Source organism: Camelus ferus, chromosome 13 (assembly GCF_009834535.1).
Source record: "Camelus ferus isolate YT-003-E chromosome 13, BCGSAC_Cfer_1.0, whole genome shotgun sequence".
Classification (NCBI taxonomy): domain Eukaryota; kingdom Metazoa; phylum Chordata; class Mammalia; order Artiodactyla; family Camelidae; genus Camelus; species Camelus ferus.
In genome coordinates, this window is record NC_045708.1 from 63,908,096 (window position 1) to 63,933,102 (window position 25,007).

Here is a 25,007-nt window from a genome sequence, read left to right on the forward strand (position 1 = left end):
GATTTGCTCTTACATGAATTGCCTTTTTACATTCTTTATCCATTTCCTATTAGGTTTTTTTTTTTAGCTTTTTGCATTGTAACACTTTTAAACCTGCTTTTTTCACATGCATTGGAAATATTTTTCCTAATCTATCATATATCTATTGAATTTGTTTGTGTATTTTTTTCATACTATGTATACATGTATTTTTAAATATTTGAATAGTTATCTATTGTTACTTTTACAGCCTCTGGTTTTCTTGCTGAAAGACTCTCCAGTGTTCAGGGCTAAATTTCCATTGTTACATTTTTTACACTTAAATCTTAAATCCATCTGAAATGTATATTTACATAGTATAAGGTAATGGTCTTATTTTTTGTCCTACCATACATATAGCAAGGGGTTTGTCAGCAATATATGCAAAATGAATCATCTCTAACTGCTGAATTGAAGTATAACATTTCGCATGTACTAAATTTCCATACGTCCCAGGACCAGGTGTATATTCAAAATATAAACAACCCAAACAGCATGAGCACAAGCCAGTCAGAACAGGTGCTGTCTGTAAATCACTGCTGCAGGGACACCCAGCAAATCAAGTGGGTAACAGTCTTGCCTTGAATCTATTTCTGGGTTTTCCATTGTGTTTCAGTGACTTATCTGTCTTTTCCTATGCCAGGATCATATTGCATCATTTCTAATTCCAGAAATCATTAGAATTATTAGAAATAATCATCAGAATTATAATAGCTAACACTTATATAGGACTATGTGTCCTGCATAGTCTAAGAACTTTATATAAACTCATTTAATCCTTATAACACCCCTATAAGTGAGGTGCGTTAAACCATTTTGTAAGTGAAGAAACCAAGGGCCAGAGAAATAAACTTGCCCCCAAAATAGAAATGAAGTTGGAATTCAAATCTAGGCAGCCTGATTCTAAAGTCAGTTAGAGTCTTAATACAATCAGCCAAAAATTTTAATAGCTTTTCTCTACTACTAGGGGCTCTAATCATAGAACCTCCATATTAATCACTCCTAGAACCTTCTTGTCTCTATGCGTTCGTTAACGAAATAACTAAAATTTCTATGTTTTAAATCACCTTAGGGATTTTAGTGATGGAGAGCTTGAGCAAAGACCCATCACAGAAGACAGATGAGGGACACTTTGACCTTTCAATTCAAGTCAAAGTCTTAAGCATTCTGGATATTACAATAACTTGGTCATTACCTGTTATATTAGAAGAGGACTGGTAATGTGATAGTATACTCAGTGTCAATACAGCGAGGTTTATTTTTCATTCCACACGTCCAATGTGAGCAGTGGGAGGTCGCTGGTGGGAAGTGGACCTACTCTATATAATCACTCAAAGACCTAGGTCAGTGGAGGCTTCCTCATTGCATGGTGCTGCCAGCTCCACCAGGGGCTACATGGAAAATTCACATCCACTCTGAAATGCCTTGCAGCAGATGTCATACCCATTACTTTGACTCACTGCGTCTTGATGAGAACTAGTCATGAGGCCCTAACTGCAGGAGGGCTGGGAAGTCTAGTCCCCCAGGCTTCCCAGGAGAGAGGAAAACACACAGAGGCAAAGAGTAGACGTCTCTACCACATCGTCACCTCACCCTTCACAGGGATTTCCATCTATTGTGATGCTTTTTGTCTGTGAATTCTTTAAAATCATAATATAAAGCAGATGATCAGAATTTGGATACAATTTGTTAGGACAAAAACTATTACAGTTGGGATTGATCTTCTTAACAAAGGTCATAATAACAACAACAGTAACAATGATGAGAACTACCAAGTATTGAGCATTGAGTGTTAGTCAAGAACTTCTCCTGCATTATCTCACTTTGTGAAACAGTTCCTAGTATTATCTGAATTTTATAGATAAGGAAGTGAGGCTCAGACGGCTTAAGCAATTCGCTCAAGGTCGCAGGTGGTAAGGAGCAGGGTCGGGAACTGAACTGATAAGCGCTGGACCCAAAGTCCAGGTCTAACCCTTGGGCCATAGAACAGCACGTGCAACACAGCTGGACGCAGTGACGGGTTCTCTGAACACAGCTGTGCTTCAGAGCCTCTGCCCCTGTGTAGCGGCAGAACCAGGCTTTGTCTCACAGGAATCTGCACGGGGAAGCTTCTTAGAGATTATCGAGTACAGCCCTTCCGGTTTTCATGAAAAGAAACTGTTAATTAGGATCAAGTGAAGCCACACGGTAGCTTAGAAAAGAAGTTTCTGTTTCTGTCATGTAACAGCCTCAGAGTGAATGTGCAGGCCTTCGGGGCAGCTGTGCTCCTCACGGTCAGCCGGGGACCCAGGTTCCTACCCGGCGCTGTGCCGGCTCCCAGAGCTGGTCCGCAAAGCCAGGCCCCACATCCAACAGCGGCCGGCGGGGAGGGGCGCGCGCGGGGCACGTGGGGGCTCGGGCTTCCAAAAAGCTTCCAGGCTTCCAGGGGGGAGGAGAAAGACCCAAAGGGCAGGAATATGGGGAGGAAGAAGAGAGAAAGTGACAGATGTTTTTTTTTGGGGGGGAGGGGTTGTTTTTTGCAGCAGGAGGAGGAGCGTGTATGGTCTCAAAGCAGGGAATTGCAGCAGCCCAGGGTTTAGAAATATGCATGTCAGAGGACAAGACTTACTCCTGCCTTTCCCCTCTTTTCCCTTTCTCTCCACCCTCTGTCATTGTAAGTGCACTTCTGAGGAAGGAAAAGCAGGGAAAGTGTCAGCGAGCTGGCACCTCATCAGTGGGTAGAAAAGAAGACTGAAAAGTGGGACATGCTTCTATCCTGAAATAATGAACAGGGGTACTGGGACTGAGATAGTCTGGTTAATGGAACTTCCAGTTTAGCCATTAGTTAATCAGAAATATCTTTTGCTTCTTTTGTATTTTACATTAAATTAAAATTTGTTAAGTAGGCATTGCACTCTTGGGGAGTGATGGAAATGTTAGCTATCTTGATTGTGGAGGTGGTTGCATTGGTGTGTATAATCAAAATTCATCGAATTGTGCATTTGAAGTATGTGTTGTTTACTGTACAGGAACCATACCACAAAAAAGGAGTTTAAAAAAAAAAGGTAGGCAGTGCAGTCATATTGTTTGAAAATCTAAACAAAATAAAAAGGGTTACCCAGAGAAGTCTCCCGCCTCTATCTCCATGCCTGTTGTGAAAATTCACCAGAGAAAGAAAGAGAAGATTTTATTCTGGCTCTTAGAGAGAATGTTCATTAATGAGGGATGGCTCAAAGTAAAGGAAGGTGGCAGATAAATCAGAAGTCATCCGCAGGAGTCTTCCGGGCATTCGAGGAGGGATCAATCTATGGGCCTCATTTCAGACAGCAGGGCAGCCCTTTGCTGGTTCCTGGAACACAGAAGGGCCGGGGAACTTCTTAACCTTCACTGCTTTCCTGGAGCACCAGGCTCAGGGAAAGGTCACCACTGTCACTGTCTACCCCAAACTTTCCGTGCCCTCTGTAGCTGACTCCTTTTAGTCGCTTCTTGTATATCACAGGAAACACGTGACGTATTACACTACTGTATTACCTTACGCTAACACAAGCAAATATAAATATATATTCTTTTTCTCAAGACTGTTATTTTTTTTTTAACAGAAGTTTGGGGTTCACAATAAAATTGAGGAAAAGGTACATGGATTTCCCATATACTCCCTGCCCTCACACATGCACAGGCTCCCCCGCTGTCAACATCCCCCGCCAGAGGGGCGTATGTGTTACAGCTGATGAACCGACGCTGACACATCATAATCACCCAGAGTCCGTAGTTTCCATTACAGTTCACTTTCGCTGTTGTACATATGGGTTTGGACAAATGTGAATGACATGAGTCCATCATTATAGTATCATACAAAGTATTTTCAGTGCCCTAAAAATCCTCTGTTCTATTCATCCCTTCACTCACCCCAGCTCCTCGCAACCACTGATCTTTATACTGTTCTCATCATTTTGCCTTTTCCAGAATGTCATATAGTTGGAGTCATACTATATAGTCTTTTCAGATTGGCTTCTTTCATTTACTAATATGCGCTTGAGTTTGTTCCATGTCTATTCGTGGCTTGATAGCTCATTTCTTTTTCATGCTGACTAACATTTCATTGTCTGGTGAATATATATTCTTATCCTTCCCTTTCTTACACAAAAAGTAGCATAATATACAGACCTGCAACTTCCTTTTTCAAATTTTATAGTGTATCCTGGATGTCTTTCCACATCTGTATAGAGAGATTCTTTACAGTCCTTATTTTTTCCTACTGCATACTGTCCACTGTGTGGATAAACTATAGGTGGTTAACCAGTCCCCTGTGACGCTGAATTTCCCCCAGTGTTTTACTGTTATAAACAATGTCTGAATAAATGATCATGTATCACATACATACTGTACATGCTATACATGACATATTGCACATGTACAGGCTTATCTACAGGATACTTTCCAGAACTGAGATTGCCACGTCAACTAGTAAATATATTTGTAATTTCTGTAGATTTTGCCAAATTGCTCTCCATAGAGTTAGGACCATCTTGCCCAGTTACCTGTGTGACGTGAGCCTGCTGATCAGCAGTGTGCGTTGTCAAGTGGAAAATTTTCTAATTCAGTTGGTGAGAAATGGTATCTCTAGTAGTATTAATTTGCATTTATCTTAAAAACATCTTTTTGAGCAACAACTATTTTGAAAAATAATTTAGAAACATAGCCTCTACTTACATTACTGACGCCTGTGTCGTCAGTGGTCAATCCTCCCTCCCCCTCACCAGTGTAAACCCAAATGAGTGTTGCCACTGCCCACGGTGGGCAGCAACGCGTCTCCACGTACACTGCGCAGATTTCACCGGCTTCCTCAACAGAGCTCTGTGCTCAGATAAGTCTGAGACCCTTGGCCAAGAAGGTGAGGGGGCTTCTTCATCGACTGGTCCCTTGGAGGCTTTGTAACTCTCGGATTCAGTGTGAATCTCTGGGAGGGAAGAATGATAGACTTTGTCAGTAGAGTCCCCCCACCCCCTTTAAGAGCATCTGCAAGTAGCTTGCTTGGAACACACTTCTTGGATGGAAAGGGTTTAGGGAGTTGGGTTGTATTTATACCTTGTAGATGGCCAACTCTGAAAAGTAGTTTTAGTTGTTTTGTTTTTAAAAATAAAAAATTTCTATTGTTTTCCTGTAATTTCTTTTTCTGAAAACTTGAGGAAGTGGGGGTGAGGATCTCCGTTAATTGAAGGTTGTTAATTCCTGGATTAACTGAGGTGTAGGAATCAGAACGTGGACTTGCTGGGCATCCCTCGAGGGGAAGTCCAGAGAAGCGAGGACCTTGGCGAACTGCCCCCCGTACTGGTCCTCTTTTCCTCTGGCCTTTTGTTTCAGTCCCCCATAGAAAATAGGGTGGCAGGAAAAGGCCCTGAAAACTCATTTGCTCTGAGATGCTATAAGTTTGTTTATTTGTTCTATTATGTATTGAACAAAAATTTCTAACTTTATTGCTTGGTGCTGGATCTCTGACTTTGTCCCGCAAGAACTGTAAGGTCCCGCTGGCTGCAGCACCCCTAATCCAGTGAGGGCGGTAAGACATGCCCAGCAGCGAGGAAACACTGTACGCGTGAGTAAGTGGCAAGACGAGAGGCAGGATAAGTCGCTTCTCCCTGGAGCCCCTCTCCTGGGAGTCTGCTTTTAACCCCCGGGTAAAGCGTGGCTCATTGTGGAATTTCCCCAGTTCCACGGTGAGGAGGTATTTTCCTTCTGCCCTGTTTCGGGGAGGAGGTGCTCCCTGGCACTCTCCCTTCCTCTCTGGCTAGTCTGGGTGCTCCTGCCGTGGGCAGGCCAGCTGCTGTTTTTGGAATGCAAGGGGCCTGGTCTGCCTGAAAGCAGAGGCCATGTGCTTCAGTAGCTTTTGGCTCCACCTAAGGTTTTTCTCTGTTAATTGCATTAATATTGTCAATAATGTCAAAGTGGGGGAGAAAAGCTGAGTCTGCTTTACTTTTTTCCCTCAGACCTCTTTTCACTTGCAAATTTGTTTTTAGTTCATATGGCTACAAATTCCTTTCGCTGAAGGCAAAATAACCAAGTTCTCAATTTGAGCACCAGTGAGTAGCTGTTTAAAATCCGGGTAGCTTTTTGGAGGAGTCTAAACGGAAATGTGGCTTTTCAGAGCATCTAAAAAGAGTACATATTAGAAATGCCAAATTGCTATTATAAATCGTGGGCTTCTGGCAAGAGACTTAACATACAGGACTTTCAAGGAGATGTACAAAAATTTTGAAAATACTTGTTTAAATGTGGTCTTAAGTAGTCAGCAGCATTAAGTCAAGCACAGGATGAACTTTACATGTGACTCCGTCTAGAATTCTTAGTCAGAAAAATAGTTCTATAATCCAATACTACAACCGAATACTTAATTACAAAGATGTTCATCTTGATGGGAGGGCATAGCTCAGTGCTAGAGCATGTGCATAGCATGCATAAGGTCCTGGGTTCAATCCCCAGTACCTCCAAAAATTAAAAAAAAAAAATAAACTTATCTCCCTACAAAAAAAGAAAAAAAATTTAAAAAGAGAATTCTTTGCCATAAAAAAAAAGTTTATCTTAAAGTTACTTACAGTGGTGAAAAATATGGAAATAATTACAATAAAAATACAGATGAGTAAAATAAAAATAAAAATTAGGTATTTCAATAATTCTTAATGGAACTGATAATGCTTAACATTAAGTAAAATATGGAATATCTATATTGTTTAGAATATGTACACAATGCATAGGAAAAAAACTAAGAAAATGCTGGATATCAAAGTATTAACAGCGGATTTCTATAATAAAAGTGATTTCTATTTTATTTTTGGTTTTTCTAGAATTTCTACAGTGAGCATGTATCATTTTCATAGTCAGAAAAATTTTAAATGAACGTTACTATTATAAGGAATTTCTATCTAATGTTTAAGGTTATGAGAATTAATTAAAATAACGTGACAAATATAATGCACTGTTTTTGTATTTTTAGTGTAAACATTGTTCCTGTCCTTAAAAAGGCTAAATATATTTGTAGTTTAAAAAAAAAGCTTAGAAGTTTTTGTTTTTGGTGCTTCTGCAACACATGAGCTTTTTTTCTTTCTTTCGGCATTTATGTGAGGCAACTGAAAATCTGTTCTCCATCATGTTTATCACATTTTCACAAATCCTTGTTGGAAAAACTAGTTGAAATCCTGGTGAATGCTAAGAAAATCTAATCCTCCTTCAACTAATTCTCCTGGGTTTAAAAAAGAAAAAAAAAAAATTAACATGAGGCTGTGTAATCTAAAAAAAAACCTCTAGAGCAAAAGATTAAATTAGGAACTTTGATTCAGCTACCTAGCGAGACTGACACAGGATAGCTTTGCTTCTGTTACAGTGGAAACAAAGTGGGAAAAGAATAGAAAAACCTAAGCAGCTCATAATTAGCCAAAGCGACTGGATAAATTCAGCAACTTCTAAGTAAGTTTAAAATACACAAGGACCTGGTCAAATTATCTAAAAAAAGCCACTTACTGTCTAAGGTTTGAAGTCAACACCTCCGAGTTGGCACCAAAAGCTACTACCTGGCAATCCTATTTCTTTTTTAATCTTTAAAAAAAATCTTTTTTTTTTTTTAACCATTGAAACAGCAAGGATAGGGGAGCTTCTTTCATGTTGTAGTCGTGAATTCCAAGTGCTTCTGTTCAGAATTAAGTCACTTACCTCAGGGTTCCAGACAGTCTGAAACCCCCAATGTAAGCCCTTCTCCCAGGGTAGCAGCTTGGAGTAGAGAAAAAAGACCTTGAAAACTCTAAAGCACCCTACAAATGTAAGGCCTTATTATCCTTATTATCTTTCTTCACCAGCTATGGTTCAGTCTAGAGAAATTAACCCTCTCATTTGTTAACCTCAATAACAGGCTTTAACAGATCTGTAGCCTTGGACGGCTCAGATAATTGCCCTAATTAGTTTGGTATGGAGGGAGGTAGGGTCAGGGGGTTTGGAGCTCAAGTAATTAAGCCTAAATTAAAAGAAAAAAATTGAAGAGTTTATGCCTTATGGATTTGACATATGAATTCCAGATGTTATGGAAGAAATTTTACTGCTAAGGCTTTTAGGCTACTTAAAAAAATTTTTTTCTTGAAGTGTAGTTCATTTACAATATTGTGTTAGTTTCAGTTATACAGCATGATTCAGTTATACATATACATATATATTCCATTTCATTATAGGTTATTACAAGATATTCGCTATAGTTCCCTGTGCTATGCAGTAGGTCCTTGTTGTTTATCTATTTTATATATAGTAGTGTGTATCTGTTAATCTCAAACTCCTAATTTATCCCTTCTATGCCTTTCCACTTTGGTAACCATAGTTTGTTTTCTATGCCTGTGAGTCTATATCTGGTTTGTAAATGCATTCATTTGTATCATTTTTTTCTTAGATTCAACATATAAGTGATATCATATGATATTTGTCTTTCTCTGTCTGACTTACTTCACTTAATATGATAATCTCTAGGTCCATTCATGTTGCTGCAAAAAGCATTATTTCATTCTTTTCATGGCTGAGTAGTATTCCATTGTATATATAAATACCACATCTTCCTTATCCAGCCATCTGTCAATGACATTTAGGTTGCTTCCATGTCTTGGCTATTGTAAATAGTGCTGCTGTGAACATTGGGGTGCATGTATCTTTTCAAATTAGAGTTTTCTCCAGATATATGCTCAGGAGTGGTTTTGCTGGATCATATGGTAACTCTATTTTTAATTTTTTAAGGAACCTCCATACTGTTTTCCATACTGGCTGCACCAATTTACATTCCCATCAACAGTGTAAGGAGGGTTCCTTTTTCTCCACACCCTCTCCAGCATTTATTATTTGTAGACTTTTAAATGATGTCCATTCTGACTGGTGTGAGGTGATACCTCACAGTAGTTTTAATTTGAATTCTCTAATAATTAGCAATGTTGAGCATCTTTTCATGGGCCTGTTGGCCATCTGTATGTCTTTTTTTGAAAAATGTCTACTTAGGTCTTCTGCCCATTTTTTGACTGGGTTGGTTTTTTTTTGTTATTGAGTTGTATGAGCTGTTTGTATATTTTGGAAATTAAGCCCTGTCAGTTGCATCATTTGCAAGTATTTTCTCTTGTTTTGTAGGTTGTCTTTTCATTTTGTTTATGGTCCTTTGCTGTGCAAAAGCTTATTTTATTGGGTCCCATTTGTTTATTTTTGCTTTTATTTCTGTTGCCTTGGGAGACTGCCTTTAGGCCAGTTTGTAGTTAAGGAGAGGATTGGAGTGAAACTTCTGAAGGCAGATCGTGGTACGAGGAGAGGAAAGTTCCACTGACTCTGTGTGTGTGTGTTTGTGTGCGTGTGTATCTCTCTCCAAATTGAAAACTAGCAAAAACTAGCAACAGGGTCTTAAAGTCCCCCTGGGGCATGAGTTATTTCTAGTTGGCTTGCTTATAGCTTTGCTGGCAGACAAGTCCACCTCCTTAGTTGGAAGTGATTATTTTGTTATTTCACTGCAGTTTCTCTCAGAAATTCTAAATTTGAAGCGTTAACGCAAACTCCACAGTCAGCTGGGGAAGGCGGCTAGAATTTTGGTCCCTTTTAGAGACAGAGACAGGTAATTATGCCAGGAATAGAGCTGCATTTTTACTTCAATGATATGCACCAAATCCTCTGTTTCTTCTCCTTTTTTAGAAGATGGTAAACACAGGGAAAGGAACAGGAGCTCCAGACCCTGGGTACCAAAATGTTACAGACACACAGGAAATGACTTCAAACCAGCCTGTAAACCTCTCATTTCGTGGGCTTGCCTGTGAGCCTAGAAAAGAGGAGAGGTCACAGAGGAGACATTGCTACATTCTGGGATGCCTGTTACCAGAGGACCTCCGGAGGCCTTCCCACGCCCTCGTGCTGTGCCTCTAAACTCAAGCCATAATTTGAAATGTTAGAGAAAAGCCAATGAAATTTGAGGCAGATTTTTGTGGCTTAGAGCTATCTCGCTTTACTTAAAAAAAGTAGACTTTGAAAAACAAGTGAAAAGCTAAATATCTGTTTGGAGGGAGAAGTATATATTCTCAACCCTCTTACATTAAGGCTTTCATTTAAAAATACTCCAAATATGTGATAGATAAGCTCTAAATCATTGAAATATACATTAACCTTGCTAAAACACTTAAGTACTGGCTTTCCTTTTATATTAATCTAATCCATCTGAAAGATGTTTCTGGTGTATTAAACAAATACTGTGCCTCTGATTAGTGAGCTGGTTTTGGGTTCATGAAATCTCCACGTATTTGTATTTTGAGTGCCTTCTCGGGGTAAGACATTCTTAAATTAAACACACAGGGATCGATAAATCAATCTATTGACTCCAGTGCAGATAGGAAGGGGCGTGGAGCCAGAATGCCTGCCTGTCTCAGCTCTCCCACCTCGAGCAAATCCCTTAACCTCTCTGTGCCTGTTTTCTTCCCTGAAACAGAACTAGTAATAGCACCTACCTCATCAGATTAAATGAGTTAATACATATAAAGCACCGAGAACACTGCCTGGCACATAGTAAGTACTCCATACATGCTGGCTATTCGTTTAGTACTAAGCATGGGGAAAAGCAACGTACAGGTGCGGATACAGAGATAAACAGAACAAGGCGCATAAAGGGGGGAATACTTACTGGATCTTGGATGGAAAGAGGGGGGTTCATTAAGTGGACAGAGAAGGGCCAGGCCAAGCAAATGCTGTAAGCCAAGGCACAGAATGATGAAATGCATAGTATATCTGGGAAATTATAAATGATTCCTTAGAGATGGATTAAGAAGTGTGTCAGAATGAGGGGAAAGAACCCTCAGGATTTACTGACCAAACCCACGTGACGGGAAGTGAGGCAGAGGGCAGATCTGTGGGCAGACAGTGAAGCCGTTAACCAGAAACGAATGATAGGAGGCAGTGTGGGATTTGACTCCACGTGTTTGGTTTTGGACATAACAATATGTGAGGGGGCTTTGAGACCCAAGCAGGAATGTGCAACTGGAGGCACAAATCCGGGGCTTGACAAGAGCATCCTGGTGAGCATACGGTGTGCGGAGAACCATCAGCGTGTTGCTGATTGCAGTAGCCATGAGTTTGACTGACGTCGTCAAGAGCCAGTGTAGAGAATGAGAAAAACGTAGGGGACTTGAAGGTGGGTGGAAGAGGAGCCAGAGAGAAGAAACAGAGAAGAGAACCAGGAGAGCGTGCAGCCCTGGAAGAAACCAAAGGAGTACAAAGAGTTTCACATCAATTAGGACGTTTTTGATTGAAAAATGACACAAAACTTAAACTCAAACTGGTTTAAATTCTCAAGATTTATTGGTCCATATAACTGAAAACACAAGCCTTTAGAAATCACCCTTAAGCCGAGGGTGAGGAATTCAGCTTACCATCAACACTTAGCAATTATACTGAGTGCCCACTATGTGCTATGCTCTGTTCTAGTCAGCAAACAACAGAGGCAAAATTCCCCCTCTGCAGACTACATACAAGGTCTCTTGATCTCTCTCTCTTGCATTAAAATACAAACGCAGTGCCTCACATTGGGAGAGTATGTGGAGGGAAGCGAAGAAAACTTTAGAATTTAACACAAAGTCCAAAACATTTGCTGGGTGTGTAACACCTTTATGTCGGAATGTCTGCAACTTCAGTACTAAGAGATAATGGAGGGATGAAAGCAATTCATTATGGATACAAAACTCTAAAATCCCAAATACCACCAATGATACATTTTAAAGTTAGTTATGGATTCAACTTGGTCAAAGCTTCTGACTTATCAAAGTTGCTGAGTTCATTCAGATACTTATAAAAATAATTACATTTGCAAATAGCTAGGGCTTTGTATCTATCGGAATTGTAACACAGGTCATGTCTAAACCTGCATTGTGACATTCATATATTAATTAAAAGTATACAGTTTGTAATAAAAGGAAAACTCACTCAGCCATTATATTCAACTAAACACTATCAGTTTCCAAATCCGTGTCTCTTCTCCAATGCCTTAATTCACGCAGACATTTATTTGGACAACAGCAACCAGTCTTTCTGACTCGATTTGTACCCTACATATCCATCCTCCCCCACAACTACCAATGTGATTTTGCCAAAATGAAGATGAGACCTTTGTTGTTATCATAATGCCTTGCATCCAGCAGGCACTCTGTCAATTCGACATGGAATGGGATGCAGTCTGGCCTGACTCTGAAGCTAACTCTCAGCCCATCGTGAGTGTACTGCTGCATCTCACGGGCGTATTTTCCATTCTTTAATTTGAAAATGATGAAACTTACCCACTTCGGTTTCTGGCAAATAAAATACTACCTATGATTGAACTTTGTTAACTCAAAAGCACTACACAGCATTAAGGGTTAAGATTAGAAGTCAAAATAATATTAGTATTTTAATGGCTAAAAAGCAGCATAAATTTTCTGTCATGTTCTTTGATTCCAGTTAAAGTTTTCTATAAAACTCTATAAGCTATTAATATTTTGAATTTTAAAATATGGCCCACAAATGCTTAGTTCCTTTCTCAGATTTTACCCTTGCACAAAAGAAAATCCTTCATGCCTGCTGTGATTTAAGTTCCTTTTCTTAAAGATGAGGAAACAAACAAATTACCAAGTGACTTGATTCTCTAAAAAGGAAGCAACTTGGCTAGACGATTTTCCTTATCAACATAAGATTTTTGTAAGATTCTCCACTGGGTTTTCACTAGCTGAACCAAACAGCTCCTTACCTATAGTACCACTTAAAATACGTCCCCAAGACATCTCTGAAGGGGAAAAAAAAATCCATTTTCTAATGTGGTGATGGATGTAGAGAATGACATGGAAGTCCATTTTCCGGCCGGGGATATTTCTGCAGAAGGTGAAGCAACAGCAACCCATTAGCAAGTTCATTTCCCCTTCTGTTATGTGGGTGTATTTTAAAAAGAAACCCGAGCTACAAACGGCCAAGTCAGACTGCCCTCAAAATTCAGCCTCCTCCTTCCTGAATTCTCTTCCCCTCCTGACTTAAAGCTGGCTTGACCTGCACTAGCACGGGTGCGCACCTCCCACAGCTGCTTCATTACGTCACAAGTGTAGTCTCTACCTGACCTGTCTATCAGAACATCCCCTCCCTCCAAGAAGCTGTGGCTCCTCCCTCCCCCATTCTGTTACTTCCAGAAAGGAGGTGCAAAGCACCACTAGGGACTGACATAGTGAGTTTTTGTTGTCAGAAACTGATTGATATAAGTTAGGAGTTGAACCAATGGGGAGTAAAAAGAGGTTAAAAAGATTTTTGACAGTGGCTTGCTGGGCTTTTTTTTTTTTTTAATTGAGGTTTGTGTTCATGTTAGTTTTTTTAATCTTGTAATATTTCAGTAACTTCTGAGTTATCTGTTCCACCACTACATGCATCCAGATACACGTTTCTCCAGGAAATGGGAGAATCACAACTGCGTAATTCCATTTGTCTGTCACACTGGACTCAGGCTTTACCAGTTGATGCCACTACCTATGATATGTACGATAAACAAATTTTTAGTAGAAGTATGTCCCAAATACTGCACATACTAAAACATTTGTTGTTTATCTAAAATCCAAATGTAACTAGGGGTCTCACATTTTTATTTGCTACACCTGGCAACTCTTCATTGAAGTCCCTTATCTTTGGTAACCTTACTATTTAAGAGGGAAATTAATGAATAATCAGAACACAAGGCATATCTGATAAGTGCAGTAATACAATGGGGGAGGCGCTCTCCACTGAGTACCACAGAAGAGGACCTGGAAGAGATGGCAACTGGAGTTCTTAGAAGATGACTAAATTCTGATTGGCAGATAGGTGGTTTAGTGTGATATTTTTGTAGCTCAAGTGTCCTGAGTTAATAAACACCAAATTCATTGCTCAATAGCTGTGTAACCTTGGATAAATTAATCTGTTATAAAATGAGGCTACCAACATCTGCCTTATTTGGCTGAGCATCAGAGAGAACATACGCACAAAGCACCTGGAACACAGGAGGCACTCCCTAAATGGTAATATGTACTATTAGAATGTCACACGGCAAAGAGGGTATTTGTCACAAATATTCAAATGTTAATGTTATGCAGTAATAGTAATATTGGTACTTTTATTTCCATGATCTATTTACACTGTACAAACACTGTTGAAGAGCACCCTACAAGTTCACAGTACATTACAATATATTTAACTTTAAAAATATATTCCTTTATAAAAGGTTCATAGAATAATGGCATGTCAGCATGGGACAAACTCTCAAAGCATGTCACCAATTCTGTGATAGCAAGAATGCTTCCAAGTGTTGTCAATTTCACAATCAAAAGTCACTATTTAAGTTTTAAATACACATAAGTTTTAAATAAAAAATGAATTCTACAGTGGAAAGTTACTGCAGCAACACTCATTAGTTAATTAACATGTACTTTCATGGAGATGTTGTTTCATGATAATTTACAATATCAACTTAATCTGCGGAGAAAAACCATTTCAACAAGTTTCACAGTCCAAAACTTCTTGTCATTTGTTTTCTACTTTTTCTTCTTTGTTGGCTCTCCTGGTTCTACTTTGCGCTTTTTAGAAGTATGCTCGTCTTTTTCATCATCTTTAAACAGGAAAGGAAGAGTTTCAATCAGTAATTTAAAAAAAATGTTAAGCATTAAAATTTCATTGACTCTATAAACCAAAATCATCATCCTCAATTAATGTTTCATTTAAAGGTTCCCAACAAAAGACAAAAATTATCTTTTAGAACTTTGATTTTAAATCACAAGTAAAAATAAGGAATTTTTTCAATTGTAGTGTTATACAAAATTCACAAAGTGATCCTTTAGTGCTATAATATTAAGGCAGCTTAAAATGAGAAGATCAGATTTGTTCTGATAAAGCTATTCCCAAATGTTCTACAGTACACATTGTAGATATTTAAATATATAATCTACACTTTAAGAATGGGGCATATTCTATTCTTTTTACCAAAAAACCATCAATTTAGCCATGGCATCACCTAAGGGGCTATCAGCTGGTCTTTCCCTGCCAATCTGCTCTCCCCCCAACAAACAGCTCCCCTCCGTATCTCACCCTCCCACCCCAACCCTTACATTTTGAAGTTAGAAAGCACTCACAGGCAGATGTTTCACTGAAACTGCATTTTCAGTTTTGTCCTATGCAGGTAGTTCTACTTTCTCCCCCATTCCTAGGAGGGTCAGAATACTCCGAAGGCAACAGACAGACAGACATCTTATCCCCTTCATATTATGGAGAATTGGGGGAGGGGGATGTGGAGAGGGTATCTCAAATTAAAACCATGTCCTTTACACTTTTCCAAAATGTTATTAGTATCTGTAGCCACAGAAAATTTCCCATTAATAAGTAAAAATATTGTCAAACCTAAAACAGTGGGCCCTTTTATTCAATTAAAACAATCCAACTATGTTTCAATAAAATACAGGGTAGCACAGACCAGATGCTAATTCCCCTGCCATGAACAAATGCGTGGCATTATTTTAAGAACTCCATATAGATGGAATAAATAACACATAAAAAATATTATGGTTTATAAAATACAAATTAATTTTAAGTACATTACTGAATTCATTGTACTTTTGACTTTTCTCAACAGATACTTGAAGTTCAGTAACTATCATGTAGTAGCTTATAAAATATTCTGACGTTGAAAGGGGACTTCATATTAAAAAAATCTGGGAACCCACTGGTATCAGAGCATAAACCTTTTTTTTGCATTTCAACTTCCATTGTATTATTAACAGTCAAGAGAACAAACAATGCCAATTTTACTATTATTACTGAACAATTCACATTTACAAAAGGGCTTTACAGTCATTTTTACATGTCATTTCTCAATATTTTTCTGAGAGAGACTGGGGAGCTCTGTCACTATTCTTTTTTTTAATTGGATTATAATTGACACACAATGTTAGTTTCAGGTGTATAAAACAGTGATTCAATATTTTTATACATTATGAAATGATCGCCATAATAAGTCTGTGACCTACAGAGTTATTACAATATTATTGACTATATTCTCTATGCTGTATATTACATCCCTGGCACTTATTTACTTTACAGCTGGAAGTTTGTACCTCTTAATCCTCTTCACCAATTTTGCCTGTCCCCCACCTCCTTTCTCTCTGGCAACCGCCAGTTTGTTCTCTGCATCCATGAGTCTGTTTTTGGTTTGTTCATTTGTTTTGTTTTTAAATCACAAACTCACTATGGGAAAAATATACTTAAAATCTTAAGCCTTCAGTTCCCTTCTGCTAACTGTACCATACTCGGAATTTACTTCCTTTGTTGATCTGGACAATAATAAGTACCAACAGCAGGTGATGCATCTTCAAACACAGCATGGAGATATTATTCATGTATTTCATAGAGCACGATAGATTTATGTAGGCAGTAAGAGAAAATACAATTCAGATCAACAAATCATCCCAGGAATTTACAAACCAAAGTTTTAATCAGTAGTTTATCATGTATACACAAAAACACTTGCTCTAAAAGCCAACTGATTTAGCACACAATTTAAACAAGCCAAGGTCTTTGCTTTTGAATTAGAGTTTAATCATCATTATGCTTGACTTTTGAGATTATTTTCAGTAGTAATATTAAAAACTGAAATTACTTGCTAACTCTACTAGAAAATGCACTGTTAACATATATTAAAAAGACAGTCCTGAGACACTTCTGCTTTTAATCTGCCACTTACTATCCTACTGAATACAGCAAACTCAAACTACTGAGCTTATTAAAATAACTTGCTATCAGTAACTTAACAGAGCTAATGCCATCTAGTGATATAATAAGGCACTGCCTTTTAAAAAAAAAACAGACCCTGAAACGTTCATCAACTACCGAGTTTCTACTTTATGCCATATATTACAGATGCACTAGTAATGAAATAATTTTTCTATTATGAAATTCATGTCACTTGAGGTAGGTAAACAAGTTTAAATTATTAACAAAAACTAACTTTCTAAATTTTTTTTTAATTAAAAAAAATTTTTTTAATGGAGGGAGGTAATTAGGTTTATTGATTTAGTAGAGGTACTGGGAATTGAACCCAGGACCTCATGCATGCTAGGCGTGCATTCTACCACTGAGCTATACCCTCCCCCTGTAAATTCTTTACATAAAAAAGCATTATCTACTTTAACCAGGCTTTCAAGATTATTATATGTTAATTAAGCTATAATAAATATCTAAGCCTTACTGATCTACATTTTTATAGCCATTTGAATCTTTCCCAGCTTCTTTTATCTGGAAGAAGTTAACTGGCAAAAAAAGGATGAAGGGCAGAGAATGAGAAGGAAAAGTGGAAATAAAGTAATTTGATAATCTAAAAATCAGATAATTTAAGAGTGTGGAGTTTCTAATACAAGATATTTTGTGAATAAAAAAATAGAGGTTAAAAAAATGGCACGGGAATTTGAAATGGCAAAAATCACTTCTAAAAGAGAAGGCATTTATTACAAAAAGAAAATATTATATTCAATAACCAACATTAAAGTCAAAATTGAAGATTTCAGTGTTATCTTTTAATCTTATGATACAGCTTTAAGCTGGCTGAGTGCTGGGGTCCTTTGTTTTTTGATATTGCCAACATCCACTTTCTAATGGAGGACCGTCACATGAGCAAAAGGTCAGAAATTAACTGTGGGAACAGCAGCATTATTTGCCACATATTGCCTTCTATCTGAACTCAGCAGGCAAACTGGAAAAAAAGGTAATTCTTTCCACTTGTTTGTCCTGGTATATAACCCTCACTTTTCTGTACAAGAGCAAAGACAGGAGAGCACCGGCCTATGGCAGTGACACCCAAGACCGAACATCAACTCTAGCGGCCTTACTGCCATTCTTCCTACAAAACAGCTATTTCTCAAGCTGGAAACTGTCAAGAGACTAAAGTCCAGTTTAATAAGGCATCATTTCCAGTTAAAGACCTGAATTTGCATCCCTATTCTGCCTCTTCCTAGCTGTGTGAATTCGGGCAAATTTTTTAATCTGAGATTGTCTTCCTGTCTATAAAGTAGTAATAACGAATCATGTACCACTTGTGCACTAGGTTTCTAAGAGTAACAAATTAGGAAATTTGTGTGAAGGTTCTATCTTAGAGCTTGGCATTTTCTAGCCTTGTGACCTTGGACAAATCACATAAGCTCTCACTTCCACATTTCCCTATCTGGTTTCGCAAGGTGTTATAAGACTTGATGGTAATTTATGCAAAAGTGTTTTTTATTAATTATATAAAATACCTTACAATATGAGGTATTTTAAATGTCCACTTCATTTGGCATCTCCAAAAAAGATGCCATTTACTGAAGATGTGCCTTCATCAGTGACTTCTAATCCACACTAGGAAGTCAGTGAAAGAAATGGAAAAGCCAGGTAGAATCAAAACTGGAACTTCTACTAGTTTGTTACCCTTTCTTCTGAAACAAACAAAACTCTGCATTGTTGCAAAAGAAGTTAAGTAAGTAGCAGCTGGATTATGGGAAAATCAGAAATTTGTTTAACAAGAATGACACACTTTTTCAGAAAATGATAGTCTAAAATATTTCATCCAATTCAATAATAATCCACTGAATACTTACAATGCACTATTACAAACGTAAGTAACACCTGGACCCTGCTGTTTAAGAAACTCATTTTTGTAAAAAAAAAAAAAAAAAAAAAAAAAAAAGACAGGAACAAATGATCACATGAAAGGTGGTTAAGTGCAATCAACAGCATTAGCACATACAAGGTTCAGAGGAGCAGATAACCAGAAGAAGGTAGTATCTGAGTCTTTTTCTTATAGCTGGATTTTGAAGGATAAGCTCATTAGCTCAAGAGGGAGGGAAGAACATTCCAGAGTAAGATGCAACATATACTGAAAAGCATGGAACAATAAAACGGCACGGTCTATTCAGTTTTGAATTTAAGATCTCAAAGTGCTAGAAAGCGGGCCATTCGAAATGAGGGTGGGAAAAAAGCCTATCACAGGAGGCTTTGATTCTATGTTGTTAGTAAAGGGTTTTAAGCAAGTGAGTTACACAATCAGGAATGACTTTTAGCAAGTGAACACTAGCTGCAGTGTGAAAGATGGAATAGGGCAGGGCTAAAAGCACAGAAGCGGAGTTACAGTCCAAGCAGGAGACGGAATTACGATATTATGAACTAAGGCAAGGCAACTAAGTCATTTTCTGATTATTACTTTTTTTTTTTAAGGAAATTATCTCCTCTTTCTTGCCACATTCATATGAAAAAGTCTGATATATCTGGGCGGGCAGAAGAAATCTTATTACCATTTTTAATTACTAAGTAGTAATACTCAGTTAACTTCATTTTGTTACATCAATTTTGGCTCTAAAGCACAACTGCTTTAACGTAAAACGAAGCCTTCAGCACTTCACAACTGCAGTCACGACAAAGACTCCATGACTTAACTCATGCTGCTGTAACAATGAAGCACCCTAAGTTACGTATTCTACCAGCTGAGATAGCAAAGATTTCACTTCAAAGTTGAATATATACGATCATTCTCAAAAACACAGCAAAAAGGATCCAAAGACCATCATTATCAGTTTGCTAACTCTCTAGATTTAAATTTCATTAATTAAATATCTCATTCTTTTTCATCACAGGGACCAAAAGGTATTACTACTGGAGTCTGACTCTCCTTACCTGATTCCACCGTCTCCTCCCCTTCTGGCAGAAGCCTAGCTTTCTTAGCATTCTGTGGGGCATCATCTCCGTTGTCTTCATATATGTTAGACCATTTTATTGCCATATCCAGCTCTGGAGGGGGAGGTTTCTTCTCAGTAGAGTAGGTCTCCGGAGGTGGTACATAGTTTGACTTCCATATTTTGAATTCCTTTGGAGGCTGTTAAGCAAACACATTAAGAAGCACTGTGAGGAACCGAGGTTCCTATAATCGGTATGGGCACATGCACCTCCCTGCCGTTCGCTTATTGTTCAGGCTGCTTTTTTTTTTTAAGGTTTAAAGGCACATTTTTCCATCAAAATCACAATACTGTTACGTGAAAAGCCAAAGGGTTCCCTATACGAATAAAGCTAATAACTTTTAGTTACCAAAGAAGAATCCAGTCTCAGAGATACTACGCCAAGGCTGACCCCTTCAGGAGGCTGCAGTAGACACTGTCTTGGAGGCAGCACCGCAGGCACTTCGGCGTCAAAGGGAAGGGGTCTCGGGGAGAAGCTGCAGCAGGGGGGGCGGGGGAGTCACCACCGTTAGTCCTCGCCGCGCGGGGTCGGGGCACCGAGCGCGGAGGTTGGGTCTCCGCACAAGGGGGCGGGGGCTGCGGGTCCGGTCTGACACCCACCAGGCTGGGGGAGGGGGCCCGGGCTCCCCAGGGCTGGAGTGGGAGAGGGCGGTGCGGCATCCCGCAGAAGGTGACTGCGTGTGGGGGGCCGGACAGTCGGTCCCCAGGAGGGGCTCAGGAAGAAGGGGGCGGAGGCCGGGACCACGACCGGGAAACGGGGTGCGGGGCCTCACCTCCTCCGGCGCCTTGACGACGTGCCTCTCCCAGTCTATCTGCTTGTTGAGCGGATTGTAGAGAAAGGCCGGGCGAGTCACGCTCCGGAACAGCTCGTCGGGTCCAGGCAGCCGCTTCTCCGCCTTGTTCCCACAGCCGCCCGCCGACTTCGCCGGATCTGGGGCCCCGCGACTCGTTTCCTCCGGCTCGCTGTTATCCTCCTCGTCCGAAGAGCCTGAGCTACTGCTCCCGTAAGCCGCGAAATAGCTCAGGGGGTCCTTCTCCTCCGCTGCCATGACGGCTGCGCGGGACGACCGAGGGCTCCGCCGGAAGCCGGAAGCCGGAAGCCGTTCCAGGGCTCGCCCCTCAGTTGGCCCCGCCCAAGCTTGACAGATAGGCCCCGCGCCTGTGCCCCCTGGCGGCTGCGCCGCGCTCCTGCTCCCAGGCTGAGGCGCTAAGGCTGTAGACAGGGCCGCGCACATCCCCAAGCAGGGTGTTCTACTGCTCATTTCTGAGAAGCTCTGAGAAGAGACAGGTCCTGAGCCAGTGGTCCCAACCAAACTTTCAGCATTCAGTAAGAATTTATTAAAGGCACATAAGCGCTAGAAATTCTTTTTCACTGCCACCTTGCTTAGAGAGACCAGGATTTCTTCCTAACTCCGCTGCGTCTCTTCAAAATAAAAATTTCTCAGTGTGCTTCCCTCATTTGTTATGGAAGACCTCTATAGGTGGACTCATCGAGTCCCAGACTGAATCCTTTCCTGCTTGACCTCATTTCACCGCACTCTGAACAGCCTCTTTGATGGAATTTCTCTTGGACTGCATCCCACCTCTCCAAGGGTCCTCCAAACTCTCTGGCTTATTGTCAGCCTCCTTCCATGCCTGCTTTGCTCTGTATGGCACTTCAACGTGGGTATTTCCCAACATACTAAACCATCATTCAGCAATACTTACTAACAATCTATAGATGGTGTTACACAAATTTGCAAGTCAGACCATCCCTTTTCAGGGCATTAACTGTCTCAATGCTTGTGACTCAAATCGGGGTCTCCAACCGCAGTCTCTGGGCTCTTAAACTTTCCATATGGACATTGGGCTGGGGTGTCAAACACCTACTTAAGGGTCAGTAACTTGTCTTTCCACGTAACTTGTTCCTGCATTTGTATTCCCTCCCTTAGTAAATGACATACCCATGTGCCTTGCCACCAGGGAAACTAGAAATCTTTGACTCCTCCTGGTGAATTAAGAGGGAATGATACCAAAATGAAAGCAGCAAAGTTGGTATCAGTGTAAACATTCACATTTAATTTAAAGATGCCTGTCATTTCGTGAAACACAACTCCAGGAGGCAGAGAGTATGTCTATTTTACTCACTCCTCCTTCCCAGTCCTATAGCACGATGTCTGGGAGCGCTTTCAGGGGCGGAGTTGGATTGTGCTTTGTTCATTTTTATATTTCTAGTACCCAGCGCAGTGGGTGTCACTGAGTAGATGAACAGTGTATATCATGGATTATCACAATTGAGGGTATAGGTCTAGATACGTGTTTCTCAAAAATTTCCATCCAAGTACCTATGTTGACAGAGGACAATGATGGTCCCAAAGTACAAAGTTTGGGAGTCCCCAAAAGCATCTTCAGATTTGGTAATTTGCTCACAGAACTCACTAACAGCTCAGGATTATGGTTTATTGTAGCAAAATGATGCAGATTAAAATCAGCCCAGGGAAGAGGTGCAGGGGGCAGAGTGTGGGCGGCTTCCACATGCAGAGTTGCCAGTTGTTTTCTCCCAGCGGAAGTGCAGACAGTAGTAACTTCTGGGGCAAAGGTATGTGACAACATGCTTGGAGCCAGTGGGGGAGGCCTTGGTCTCCAGTTTTATCTGGAGACTGGTCATGTAGACATAGTTGATTCCTGTGGCTGACCTCAGGCTCCAGCCCCTCCGGAGGTCAGGTTGATACAGTGTGGCCCAAAGTCCCATGAGCATAACATTTTTTTTGGAATATAGTATAATATCTTGCAAATATATGCAAATGTTATATACTTGTCCCTGGTATAGCTCTTTTAATTATACAAAAAAAATTTAAATTACTTATCATTAAGTAAAACTGACACTCTAAAAATATAACTACATTTGTCCTGTGGCTTTAAAACCTGGCCCACTGTTGAGCGCCTCCGGGACTGAGGTACCCAACTGGAGTGACACGAGTCCCTGTGATCAAAGTTACCAACAGCCTTTGTGTGACCAAGTCCAACAACCACTTCTTGCTTGACCTTTAACAAGATAGGCCTTCCTTCTTGAAACGCTTTTTTCTCTTGTGTTTCAGTAGATCACACACTTTATGTCTCTCCCTACTTCACGGGGTTCTTTCAGTTTCCCCTGGTGCCTCCTCCTCTGTCTCACCTCTAGATGTCAGAGCACCGTAGGCTCATACCTGGACCTTCCACTCTTTTCTATCACCCTCCATTTCAAGGTGATTTCAACAAGTCCCATATTTTTAAATACAGTTTTATGCTAATAACTCCCACCAGTCCAGAATTCTTCCCTAAACAACAAACTCCAGTATCCAGTTTCCAACCTCAGTGTAGCAAGCCTCTCAAACTTGACATAATTGTGGCAGACGAGCTACCCAAACGGCTGCCAACAATTCCTGCCATCCCTGCGCATGCATGCTCCCACTTCTGTCAAGAGGTATTGTCTCCCTTTCTCTCTGAATCTGGCCTGGCCTCCTCACTTGCTTTGATGAATAGAATGCTTCCACTTTTGCTCTCTTGGGATCCCTGAGCCGCCATGTAAAGGGGTCCAGCTACCCGGCTAGAGATACCATGAACAGATAAAGAACCCTGGCCAGCTCCCAGCTCAAGCATCCATGCCAGGTAGGACACCAGACATGTGAGTCCAGTCACCTGGAATCATCTAGCCCCAGCTAAGCCAATGACCCTAGGACAGACCATCAGAACAACCAGGAAGCTAAGTCCAGCCCAACTGGCAGAATCATGAGATAAATGATTGTTATTATTATTTTTTAAAATTTTTACTGAACTGTAGTTGATTTACAATGTTAGTTCTAAGTGACTGTTATTTTAAGCCACTAAAATTTGAGGTGTTGTGTCATGCAGCCAGGGACAACTGAAAACTATGTCCAAAACTGAACTGTTCATCCTTTCCCCTATCACCCAACACTTCCCATGGTCTTCCCCATCTCTTTAAGTTGTACCATTATTAATCATGTGCTCAGGACAAAAGTCAGAAGGTCCTATCATTTCAAGTTTAAAATATATTCCAAATCCAAACTTTTTTTTTTAACCAATTCTATCTCTACTACCCTCATCTTTTGCCTGGACAATTGCAGACATTTTTTCTTTCTTTGTTGCATTTAGTGGTTATGTCTCTTAGTTTCCTTCAACTTGGAATGGTTCTCAGTCTTCATCGTTCATGACCTTGATATTTGGAAGACTGCAGGCCAGTTCTTTGGAGAAGATGCCTCAGTCTGAGTTTGTCTGTTGTTGCCTAGTGATTAGGTTCAGGCTATGAATCTTTGGCAGGAATGTAATGAAAGTGATGTGTTCTCGCTGCATCCTCTCAGGAGGCAGGTAACTTGAGTTTGCTCTAGTACTGATGATTTTTTTGTTTATTTCTCTATCTACTGAAAACCTTGAGTTCATGCTGATACCTCTCATTGTGATCCAACACTGCAGGATTCCTTTCCATTTTCGCATCCCATATTTGTAACTCCATTTTCCAAGGTTGAGAAATCTGGCTCCCATTATCCTCAACGTTTTATTCGCTCAGTCCCCAAGTATGCAGCCAATCTTCCATCATCGCTGCTAGTCTTCCCCTCATGTGGATGCCTGGCTTCCCCTCCTTTGGCTCTGACACACTGCGCTGGACTGCCCTTCTACAGACACCCTCCTCACCTTGTGCCTGCCTACTGCTTCAGGTTCTGATGCTGGACGTGCCTACAAACACCATCTTCACCAGGCTCAGGCCCTGACACCTTACCCTGGGCCCTGACACTGTTGAGCCATGTCTACACCTTTCTTATTGCACTCAGGCTCTCGCAGCCCACAGGCCACCCATCTACATTGATAACTCTCATTCCATTTGAGTCTCAATGCTTTATACCACGCCCCTCCGCAACCAAATGTAGTCTGCATCCTGTTTGGCCTCCCACACTCCAGTGTGGCCCCTTACTACGTCCCCCAAGTCCCACTGGTGCAGATACTTCCTGTGCACAGACCCACATAATGACTTGCGGATTGACTTGTTAAAGAAGTGCAGAGAAGAGAATGAAAGAGAAGGTTAGAGGAAGGGACAGAGGACTAGAGTTGAAATGCTGAGATAACCGTCTACAGATCTTCCTCCCTCCATCCCATCCCTCTCCAAGCCATTCTCCACACAGCCTCTGGACTTTTACAACACACATCAGATCACATTACTCCCTTCTTTAAAACCTTCCAACTGTTTCCCACCTTGGAAGAAAATCCAAA

General features: G+C 40.3%; 1 protein-coding gene across 2 annotated transcripts; it reads right to left on the reverse strand.

Annotated features, from left to right (window-relative positions):
• Window positions 1–11,315: 11,315 nt before the first annotated feature.
• Window positions 11,316–20,864, reverse strand: C13H1orf52 (chromosome 13 C1orf52 homolog). Of its 2 annotated transcripts, XM_032494706.1 has the most exons (4): window positions 20,540–20,864; window positions 19,708–19,906; window positions 15,147–15,269; window positions 11,316–14,626 (listed from the first exon to the last, which is right to left on the reverse strand). In XM_032494706.1, the coding sequence occupies exons 1-3, from the start codon at window positions 20,813–20,815 to the stop codon at window positions 15,175–15,177; spliced, it is 570 nt and encodes a 189-aa protein (XP_032350597.1). In that variant the 5' UTR covers window positions 20,816–20,864; the 3' UTR covers window positions 11,316–14,626; window positions 15,147–15,174. The 2 variants fall into 2 exon arrangements, with proteins under 2 accessions (XP_032350597.1, XP_006190228.1); XM_006190166.3 differs by lacking the exon at window positions 15,147–15,269 and having other exon boundaries at window positions 20,540–20,859.
• Window positions 20,865–25,007: the final 4,143 nt, after the last annotated feature.